Source organism: Ictidomys tridecemlineatus, chromosome 15 (genome assembly GCF_052094955.1).
Source record: "Ictidomys tridecemlineatus isolate mIctTri1 chromosome 15, mIctTri1.hap1, whole genome shotgun sequence".
Classification (NCBI taxonomy): Eukaryota; Metazoa; Chordata; class Mammalia; order Rodentia; family Sciuridae; genus Ictidomys; species Ictidomys tridecemlineatus.
In genome coordinates, this window is record NC_135491.1 from 11,237,839 (window position 1) to 11,249,271 (window position 11,433).

At 37.2% G+C, this 11,433-nt stretch overlaps 1 protein-coding gene across 3 annotated transcripts in view; it reads left to right on the plus strand.

Moving 5' to 3' along the window:
- Positions 1–8,215, plus strand: part of Znf112 (zinc finger protein 112) — a 24,765-nt gene extending 16,550 nt beyond the window's left edge. For all 3 annotated transcript variants that reach the window (XM_021735172.3, XM_078031923.1, XM_078031924.1), the window contains one exon: positions 4,693–8,215. In XM_021735172.3, coding sequence (XP_021590847.3) covers positions 4,693–7,199 — 2,507 coding nt within the window. In that variant the 3' untranslated portion in view covers positions 7,200–8,215. The remainder of the gene's footprint in view (positions 1–4,692) is intronic.
- The last annotated feature ends 3,218 nt before the right edge of the window (positions 8,216–11,433 follow it).

An 11,433-nucleotide genomic window follows, 5' to 3' on the forward strand; every position in this document is an offset into this window, starting at 1 on the left:
GTTTTTGGGGACACCTCTTATCTAAACCATAACAGGAAGTAAGAAGTGAGACAGAGTAATGAGCTCAGAAAAAAATGATACAGTATGAAGTATCATTACTTTATCAGGAGGCATGTTGGGAGATTTTTCTCTCTGCTCAACTACGGACAGAGACTTCTACATGCTTATTACCAGGATCAACTTGGATGTGCACGGCCTCTGTACACACATATTCTGATAGCCCTTCTGGTATCCTGAGGGAGCCTGAGGCTGCTACCATTTGGGCACCTTTTAGGAACCCAGCAGAGGAACTTCCTATTTAGTTAGGACCAAAGCATTTTCAGCCACATGTATGAAGGTCTTTCAGCATCGAAGCTTTTTAAATTGTGGATGGACAGAATGCCTTTATTTGTTTATTTTTATGTGGTGCTAAGGATCAAACCCAGTGCCTGACACATGCTAGGCAGGTGCTCTGCCACTGAGCTATAGTCCCAGCCCCAGCATTGAAGCTTTTTTAGCTTGGATAACACTAATCCATTTTTCATAGATGCCATGAGACAGATTTCTCCTGTCTCACAGATTCTTTCTTCTAGTCTGTTCTCCTTATCTTTCCAAGCAAAAAGAGGAACAGGGAAGTAGAAAATATAAACTCTAAGAATTCCTCATCTTTGATTCTGCATCTGTTAGCATCTTTTATCTGGTATTGAACAAAGGACCTTTCCATTTCTATCAGATAATTGTCATCAATTGTTGTCTTCATTAATTTTAATTCCTTTATTACTTAATTCAAATACAAAATACCACCATGTTAATAGTTGCTGCAATTTTTAATTTTATATGTTAACATTAACTAAACTTTAACTTTTGAAAAAATGAGTTATTTTATTTTTTATTTTGTGGTACTAGGAATGGAACCCAGGGCCTTGCACTTTTAAGGCAAATACTGTACCACTGAACTACATCCCCAGCCCTTCACTTTAACTCAACCTTTCATAAATATTTTGTGATGTCTTAGATATGTCACTCAGATGTTGACCTAGCATTAATAATTCTTTGACATAATTTCCTTTTTAATAAAAAATGCTCTACATTTGCATTAACTAAATTCAAATAGAAAGAAGTTATGGATAAAATGTCATGTTGCTAATGAAATATGATAAATCTGTTAAATTACATGTTTGAACAGTTTTTCTTATAATTTGTTGTGCCTTTTTCGATCATCTGCATTGACAGTGGTTCTGACATTTAATCCCTGGCTGTGGTAGGCAGGCCAAATTTATGTTATAATATCAAGGGAGTCTGTTTTCTGCACTTCACTCTCTCTGCCTCTCCCCACACAAGCCTGTTCTTGTTTTAAATATTATATATTTCTCTCTGTAGACTGTTAAGACTGTGGAAAGTTACATGTTGGAACCATTGTTAATGTCAATGATTGGGAAGATAGAACTTGCTCAATTATGTCTGATGGAGGGCAAGAAGTGGAGGGAGCCCAGACTCTTGCTGTTAAATACACTCAGGTAGAGAGGTAGAGGTGAGCCTGGTGTGGTTGAGCATAGCCAGCACAGCAGCTTCAGGGCTGCTCTGTGGTCACACTTCATTGCTGTGTCTTGTACTGCCCACAGAATGCCTTAGTTCCTCTTGCTGTCTGAAGGTTTCATCAGAATGTCGGGTGATATCCGGCTGGTTGTCCATGCTGATGTTTTTGAGTAGCGTCTAATAGAAGTGAAAAAGAAAACATAACCAAAATTTGTTTGTTTCAGTTCATTGTGGCTATCATATTTAAAGGAATTGTTTGTATTTATTTATGATAGAATTGCTTTGTTATTCAATTGATTGACTTAAGATGCTGGAATGATTGGCTTTTTCAAACTTAAGTGCAAAAGCAGAATTACTATGAAATAAATTCTCAACCATTTTACCTTAGATAAGGTCTTTCAGTGCTCTCTTGAACTTATTTTCTCCATCACATAAAATTCATTTATAAAGTTAGCATAGTTTCTCATCAGCACCCTACTATTGATAAAATAGAACTTAAAATGTTGAGACATGGAAAGAAAGTGACAAAGTGCTTTGGTCTGCACTGCTAGTCAGAGGAAATTCAAGTTAGTTTTGTTGAAGGTGTGGAGTTTTCCATGAGCAGTGAATGAAAGCACCTTTTTTCCCTTTTCTCTTTTTTTGAGGGTGGGGGGAATGCCAGTTATTGAATTCAGGGGCTCTTGACCACTGAGCCACATCCCCAGCCCTATTTTGTATTTTATTTAGAGATAGGGTCTCATCGAGTTTCTTAGGACCTTGCTCTTTTGCTGAAACTGGCTTTGAACTCACCATCCTCCTGCCTCAGCCTCCCGAGCCACTGGGATTACAGGCATGCACTATCGTGCCCAGCCCCTTCCTTTTTTTAACATTGTAAAAACCACTGATCAAAAAGAAACTTTAATCTCTTATATTTTCTGAGAGATTATTGTCATAAACTATGTACTAATTTGTATTGAAATAGATGCTTTGTAAGACATTAGACTGTTGAGCTGCTTTTTATGTTCTAAGACATGTCATTCCCAAAAGACATATTGAACTATACCTTTATAGGTATATAGTGGGTATTTTTGATGACATTGAAACTAAGCTGTAAGCATTATGATTAACTTTATCTAGAAACCCAAACTTCTCTATATTACAGAATTTTATTGTTAGGAGCTAAAATCTTTTTAAAAAAATATTTATTTTTTAGGAGTAGATGGACACAACACAGTGCCTTTATTTTTATGTGGTGCTGAGGACTGAACCTGGGTCCCGCCCATGCAAGGCGAGTGCTCTGCCACTGAGCCACAATCCCAGTCCCAGGAGCTAAAATCTTAATGTAACAACTGAAAGCTTTGCATTTGAGAAGGCAGAGGCATCAATAACCAACTTTTAAAAGTACCCAGATGAGTAGTTAGCAGATGCCTTGAAGTGTTTTCCCACAGTCGGTGTATCCCCCAGAGCCTATGGCATTGGGCCATCATGGGGCCCTTTCTTTATTCCTTTTTTTTTTTTTTAATGTTGGGGATATGGGGCTGGGGATGTGGCTCAAGCGGTAGCGCGCTCGCCTGGCATGCGTGCGGCCTGGGTTCGATCCTCAGCACCACATACCAACAAAGATGTTGTGTCCACTGAGAACTAAAAAAAATAAATATTAAAAATTCTCTCTCTCTCCTCTCTCACTCTCTCTTAAAAAAAAATGTTGGGGATAGGGTAGGTCTTACAGGTGAAATTTTGCTGAAGAAAAAAATACGCTATTTTAAAAGTAACTCTAAAAATTAAAGACGCAATTCATAGTTCCTACCTTTGGATCTTTTATGGGTCATTTACTTTCATTTCATCCACAAGAGATTCTTGTGACCTTTGCTTTTCTCTCCAGAAGCATCACCCTGAGTGTAGCCCTATCTCTCCTAAAAACTTTGAACTGCCTGCAAAATTGCCATCACTGGGTCCTTTCCCATTAAAATAACTTATATGTACATGCCCTTTTTTGTTAGATGAGTGAGAATAACACAAGGCAGTATTTATTGAGAACCACTATTCACTAGGCCATATTGTAGGCAGTGAAGATAATTCGAGGCAGACTACTAAGTATTTGTCCTTGTGGATAATATATTCCAGCATGGAAAGACAAACAAATAAATAAGGAAGAATTACTGTGGATGCAGGCAATATTCATATTTATACCTTTTTTCTGAATAACTTGGAGAGTTAGTGTGCTGCCAAGTACATGGTCTTAATTCAACCCTGCTTAACCAGTTGTGGTTAGGATACTTCTCCCTGTAACATAAAGATCTGCTGTTTGCTTATAATCCGGTATTTAATAACTAGATAACGGGTCATTTTTACCCAAATGTGCCTGTCTTCAAACTCTTCCTGGTGCCTCAAGACTCCCTAAACATTAGGATCTTATTCCAGTAAATTGATGCAAACCAAAGTTGATGTTTGTTAGGTTTTATTTCTGGCTGATGAGATGCCTAGGAAAACACCTTTCAAGTGCCCTGAGACTTGGCTGTGCTTGCCTCCTGCACCTCTTTTTTTTCCTGATGTCTTGAGTTGAATCCTCTAAGAGTTTTTCATATTCTGATCTGCACCATGGCCCTTAGTAATTGTGAAATATCTTTTGAAAGGATTTAAAGCTGATAATGACTTACAGTGGATTTAGAGATGGGCCATATGATATCTCAAGCATAGATTAAAGACCTGTTGACCACCTTGGGCATAGCATTTAACATCCAATCTCCTTATAAATAAGCAGAAACATTACAATGATGATATGCCTGAGAAAGAAAGAAAATTATTATCAGAACAAAAAGCACTTGTCCATTTGCAGCCATATTCTTTCCAATTTGAGAATATCCCCTTCTCTTTCATTCTTTGGCGTCCAGGAAACCCATGGTAAACCCATGATAGCATGCTTATGGTTACTAGGCTTTTTAAACAGGGCCACCATTTGCTGACCAGGTTGTGTTAAAGCCCTGATTTTCAGGTGTATAAATAGTCTGAATATTGTGGATTCTATTTACATATCTAATGTAACCTAAAAGGAGGCATTTTCTAAGTATTCTTAGAAGTAGTGACGTGAATTTTTTTCCTGATTCATTCAAGGTATGTTATGACCTAAGAATAGAGTATTGAAATTTCTGAATAAATAATTCACTTGTATACCTGCCTGAATTCTCTTTATCCTTATAGGAAGCATCAGTCAACCCAAGACAGAGAATGTTCAAGAAGTGGGATTAAGCTACTTTTCCCCCAAAGAGCTTTCTTCCTGTCAGACTTGGCAAGAAGGTGCAGGCAGGTTAACCAGGGATCAGGATTCTATGAAAAACTTTCAGGACAAGAATTTCCAGTTGCAAAAACAAGGTGATCTTCTCTACCAGATTTGGACAGAAATGCCAATTCAGATTTCTGAAGATGGGAACTACATATTGACTCGTCATGTAGGGGATGATTCAAATTATGTAAAAAATCAAGAATTTCCATCTTGGAGAGACCAGCAGTATTGGAGGAAAATGTATCTGACAGAGTCACATAATTATCAATGTAAATGTCAACTAATTTCCACAAGAAATAATTCCTGTAGGTGTGACAGTGTCAGATGGATCTCACATCACAATGATAATCTGAAAGTACACAGAAGTGGAAAAGGTGGAAGTTGTCATGACTGTGGAGAAGATACCATGATGGCATCATTAGTTCATCAGGACTCAGTTCAAACAGGGCAGAAGCTCTGCCCATGTTCTGAGTATAGAAAAGCCTTCAGCAGTGACTGCAATTCTCAAGTTAATCAGCAGTTTAACTTAGAAGGGAAGCCCTGCACATATAGTCCATGTGGAAAAGGCTCTAGCTATAGGTCAATTCTTCATCTACATCCAAGTGTTCAGAGGGGAGATGAAGATGTTGGTGAGAGTTCACATCTGCAATCTCATGAGAGAGAGTGTACAGAGAAACTATGCAAATGTGCTGGATATAGAAAGAATTTTAATAATTTCTCTTCTATAAACACTTTTGAACTTAACCACACAGGAGAAACATCCGAGAGGCGCAACCTTTATAAGAAATCCTTCAGTTATAGCTTAGATCTTAAAAGCATTTTTAGGGTCCATACTAGGGAGGAACCCCATGATTATGAGGAGAATGGGAATATTTTAAACCAGAGTTCATGTCTTCAAGCTCATCAGAAAATGCAACCTGCAGAGAAACTATACACAGATGTGAAATATGGGAAAGATTCCATTTGTAGTTCAGAGCTTAGCGTTGAACATAGAGTTCACATGGAAGAGCATCCCTATAATTCTAAGGAATGCAGTAATGACTTCAGTCTGGCTTCACATCATCGGGACTTTCAGGTGGTCTACCCTAGGCAACAGCCGTATAAACACCACTATGTATGCAGTAGCAACTTCAGTCACAACTCACATGTTCAAGGCCATCAGAAAATTCACATTGGAGAAAAACCTTATAAGGAGTGTGGAAATGGCTTCAACTGGAGTTCAAAACTCAAAGATCATCAGAGAGTCCACACTGGACAAAAGCCGTACAAATGCAATGTGTGTGGCAAAGCCTTCAGTCATAGATCCGTTCTCAATGTTCATCAGAGAGTCCACACAGGAGAAAAACCTTATAAATGTGAGGAGTGTGATAAGGGCTTTAGTCGGAGCTCATACCTTCAAGCCCATCAGAGAGTCCACTCTGGAGAAAAACCATACAAATGTGAGGAGTGCGGGAAGGGCTTCAGTCGGAACTCCTACCTTCAAGGCCATCAGAGAGTTCACACTGGAGAGAAGCCATATAAGTGTGAGGAGTGTGGGAAGGGCTTCAGTCGGAGTTCACACCTTCAAGGCCACCAGAGAGTTCACACTGGAGAAAAACCATTCAAATGTGAGGAGTGTGGGAAAGGGTTCAGTTGGAGTTTTAATCTTCAAATTCATCAGCGGGTTCACACAGGAGAAAAACCCTACAAGTGTGGAGAATGTGGTAAAGGCTTCAGTAAGGCCTCAACTCTTCTGGCCCACCAGAGAGTCCACACAGGAGAGAAACCATACCAGTGTGATGAGTGTGGGAAGAGCTTCAGTCAGAGATCATACCTTCAAAGTCATCAGAGTGTCCACTCTGGAGAGAGACCATATATTTGTGAGTTATGTGGGAAGGGCTTCAGTCAGAGAGCATATCTACAAGGTCATCAGAGAGTCCACACAAGAGTGAAACCATATAAATGTGAGATGTGTGGAAAGGGCTTTAGTCAGAGTTCACGCCTTGAAGCACATCGGAGGGTCCATACAGGAGGGAAACCATACAAATGCGAGATGTGCACGAAGGGCTTTAGTGAGAGCTCACGCCTTCAAGCACATCAGAGGATCCATACGGAAGGGAGACCCTACAAATGTGAACAGTGTGGTAAAGGTTTCAGTGGATTTTCAAGTCTTCAAGCCCATCACAGAGTCCACACTGGGGAGAAGCCATACAAATGTGAGGTGTGTGGAAAGGGCTTCAGCCAGAGATCAAACCTCCAGGCTCATCAGAGAGTGCACACAGGAGAAAAGCCGTACAAATGTGATGCATGTGGTAAGGGTTTTCGTTGGAGCTCAGGTCTTTTAATTCATCAGAGAGTGCATAGTGGTGACAAATTCTATAGAAGTGAAGAATTTGGTAAGGATTATCCTGCTGCAGAAAATCTACACAGAAATGAAGATTTGTAAAGTTTCTGGTTTGTATTGAAGTCCTCAAAGGGGAGATGAAATTTCCTAGTCATTAGAGTTCTTTTAGTGGGCAGAAAAGCTTTTTACAGTGAAAATGTAACCCCCCCCCAATATCAACATTTATGATGGTTAGGAGACCACACAGCAAAGACCTCCGATGAGAGGGGCTACTAACAGATTTTGTCAAAAATTTTAAAAATCATTGTGCCAGAAGCAAGGGCTTACAAAATATGAGAGTGTGGTCAGGAATTTAACAGAAGTATAATGGTCATCATGCTTGATTCCATGCCCAGTAAGATGTAAACCCCATGAAAGAAGGGAATTTGCTCATTGCTGAGTCTACAAAATCATGACATTTCACAACTTGGAGTAGGTGCTCAGGATTTTATGCTGAGTAAAAGTATATAAATATATACATAATATTTGAAAATTTTATGAAGCTCATTTCAAAAACTTTCGTTTAAAAATGGAATTGGAAGAAGAATTCTACAACTAATCTTAGTATCACTTCAAGTAAATATTTGAAATATAGAATATCAGACAGTATTGCAATTTGAATTAATTTGAATTTGGTTGTAACCCTTTTAGGACTGGTTTCCATATTTTATCCTCTTAAATGGGGGTATGCAGAATTTCTTAATAGTTGTTCTCTTTCTATACAGCATACTCAATTTCCGTTTAGCACCCTCTCCCTGTCTCCTCTCCTCCCACTCCTCCTTCTGCCCCCTTTTCCTGTGTGTGTGTGTGTGTGTGTGTGTGTGTGTACACAAGTGTGCACTTTAAATGACAATACAAACTGATAAACTGTTTCTCGTTAACTTTGCAAAAACAGAATGCTGCATTTTAAATAATTGAATTTTTACTTCTGCCCTATGTTAAGGCAGAATTTTACTGTAACATTTGGAAAGTGTCAGTAGTGATTACTGATGACTAATACATTTAAATAAATGTCAGAGTTATACTGGCTTTTTAAAAAACTCTCCATATTTCCATTAAAGTCCATTTGATCAGACTGATTTTTAAGTGTTGGTGTTGTCTCTAATCCAGACCTTTGTAGGCAGGGTGTGTGGCAAGCTTGAAGAACTTTTAAGTTCTCTGTACTCACACTTTCCCGACTTGCACGAAGGGGAAAATCTTGAATTTTTGAAAGCATTTAACCAGTTGACTATTAGGACAGTATTGCCATTTACTTGCTGATCTCAGTTTTCCAGAATAATGCATTTTGTTGTTGGGAGTGAAAAATACGAGTTTCTCATCCAATACATATCAAACTCTTGTGTATATAGTCATGTATCACCTAAGAACAGAGACACATTCTGAGAAATGTAGGGCATTTTCATTGGGTGAACATCATAGCATGTACTTAACACAAACCAAGATGTCTACAACATCACCCAGCAATATAATCTTATAGGACTCTCTTCATATGTGCATTCCATTGTTGATTGAAATGTTGTGAGTTACATAACTATATCAAAATGCAAAATGTGCATACTCATCTGGAAATAATAGGATATTAATTTATGATCAATTTTAACAGTGATGGAGGATTTACATTGATGATAATATAAAAATGCAATAATTATTCATCAGTGGGAGTTTGGAAAATTTTCTTTATATTCCTTTACTGTGGAGCTACAAAAAGTATTAGATGCATTGAAAACAACAGCACACTATCATGAATATTGTTTAGTGAAAATGTGTGTTGTGCCTTCATAATATCTAGTTAATTTAAAATTTAATTATATATATAATGTGTGTTCAAATACATGCTTATAGATAATATTTGAAAGATTATTCATCATCATGTATATAGCAGTTTCCTTAGCAAGAAAAATCTTAGTTCTCTCTCTTTTTTTTTTTGCAGTTCATTTTTAAAAAGTACAATGGATATTTACCAGTTTTATTAAATTAATAATCAACTACTGAGATATTAATCCTCTATTTAAGAACTTGTGATAGGATTGCTCTATTTTATTCTTTGACAATATGGCCTAAATGTAAGAATAAAACCCCTGAGTTTAATTTTCAAATTTTGGGGGTTTTTGAGGATACAGATTAATTAGATGCTTAGATGCAACAATTTTATATTTCTGTGAGATTTCTTTTGGTCTCAGTGTTGCCTAGGATGTCCACATGACAGTAGAGTAAGCTGATGCATCACATTTTGGGGGGTCATATTTCCCTCTGCTGGATGAAAGGGTGACAAAGGCACTAGTTTGAACTGATCTCTGAGATGCTGGCTCAAGAATTACAGTATCATCAGAAATCCAGGGCTTCTAATGCATTTCTTTCTTATCATCACTTCTAAGGAAAAATCATGAGAACTCATGGTGGTTTTATTAATAAGAAGGCTTTAAAATCTTAGTAACAAAAAATTCAGGGTTACTCAAACCAAAAGTATTTTTGTTTATATAAATGAAAAGATACAGATAGATTAAACTTGGGTCTTGTGATTGCTCACATGACAGCATTCCTGCTTTCTTTGTTCACAACCAAGGAAAAAGCTTCAGTCTTATTTTAGTGGTATGTAGTTTTTCTCCTCAAAGTGCATAGGATTCCTGTTGTTTTTATTTAGTCTCAGTTTTTAGGACACCCTGGACTGTTCTGCTCCTGGTGACAAGTAACAGCGGGCTACACTGGGAAAAGGGAAGAATGTGGACAAAGAAGAATTCTCTGGCACAAGTGTACAGGATGGCCAAAAGCTGAAGTAAGCATAAATATTGGGGAAAGTCTTCCAGCACTCCAACCCCCATCCTAAACACACCAGAGAATAATACCAGAGAAGTTTGAAGCCAGTGGTACACTGAAGATAACTACTGAGAAAAAGAAAGAAAAAATTCAATTCCAGCTTTCTTACTATCCAAAGCAATTGAACATTCTAACAAATCCTAGCAAAACAACCCAAATTCCAGGCAAAAATATTCTTTTCTTCAGTCTCTACTATTCTGTATATGTTATCTGGCATTTGAATAAAAAATGAGAAAAAAACCCTCCACTAAGAGCAGACCAGTCAACATCACAGAGTTGACCATATTTTGGAGCTATCAAGGAATTTTACATAACTGATTGATATGTGAAATAAGCAGATAGTTTGCATGAGAAGATGAGGATTTCAGTGGAAGTAAATAAAGAATCAAATGGGAAATGCTAGAAAAGAAAATTTATAATGAATGCTTCTGAAGGACTTATGAGTAGGCTTAAAAGAGCTGAGAAAAGTGTCAGAAAACTTGAATGTGGGTCAATGAAAATACCCAATCTAAAACACAATAGAAAAAAGTGTGAAGAAAACAAGAACATCCAATAATTGAAAATATTGTAATATCTAATGTTTTTATGATTCTAAACCCAGGGTGGAGGGAAAATAGATATTTGAAGAGATAATGGCTGAGAATTTTATAAAAATAAAGACCTCACCTAGATCCAAGAAACTCAGAATATGAAAGTGGGATTTAAAACAAAACTGGAAATCACAGGTACTTTATTGCCACACAACTAAAAATGGACAAAAACATTGGCCAAGAGCATACAGAAAAGCAAATATAAGAAAGGCAGCAGAATCCTCATCTGAAACCAAGCAAGCAGAAGACAGTGGAGTGTCATCTTCAACATTTGGAAAAATTCTGTCAATCAAAAATTGTAAGTCCAGTAGAAAAAAATCTTTCAAGGCCTGGGGTTGTGGCTTAGCGGTAGAGCACTTGCCTCGCATGTGTGAGGCCCTGGGTTCAATCCTTAGCACCACATAAAAATAAATAAATAAATGAAATCTACAAAAAAAGAATATACTTTAAAAAAAATCTTTCCAAAAGTATGCTATTAAAACATTTCCAGATGAACAGAAGCTGATAAGATTCACTATTGGCATACCTGCACTACAAGAAGTTTTAAGGACTTTTACAAACAGGAAGAATATCCTATCAGAAATAGACATGAATCTACCAAGAGACTTTTGAAAATGGTTAAAATGAAAGTATTTTTTAAAATTTTATTTTAACACTTGATAGTTAACAAGTGAAAATAGGAACAAGGTATTATGAGTTTACAATGTATAAAAGTAAGATTTAACAATATCACAAAACAGGACAGATAGAAATTGAAAGCATATTGTCATACTCGTCATGAATTTTTGTCCCTTGAAAGTAGACTGTAAAATTATAAATGCATGTTTGAAGCCATAGACCAACCATTTAGAAGTTTTAAGTGGCACAACTTACAAGTCAACAGTGGAGACAAA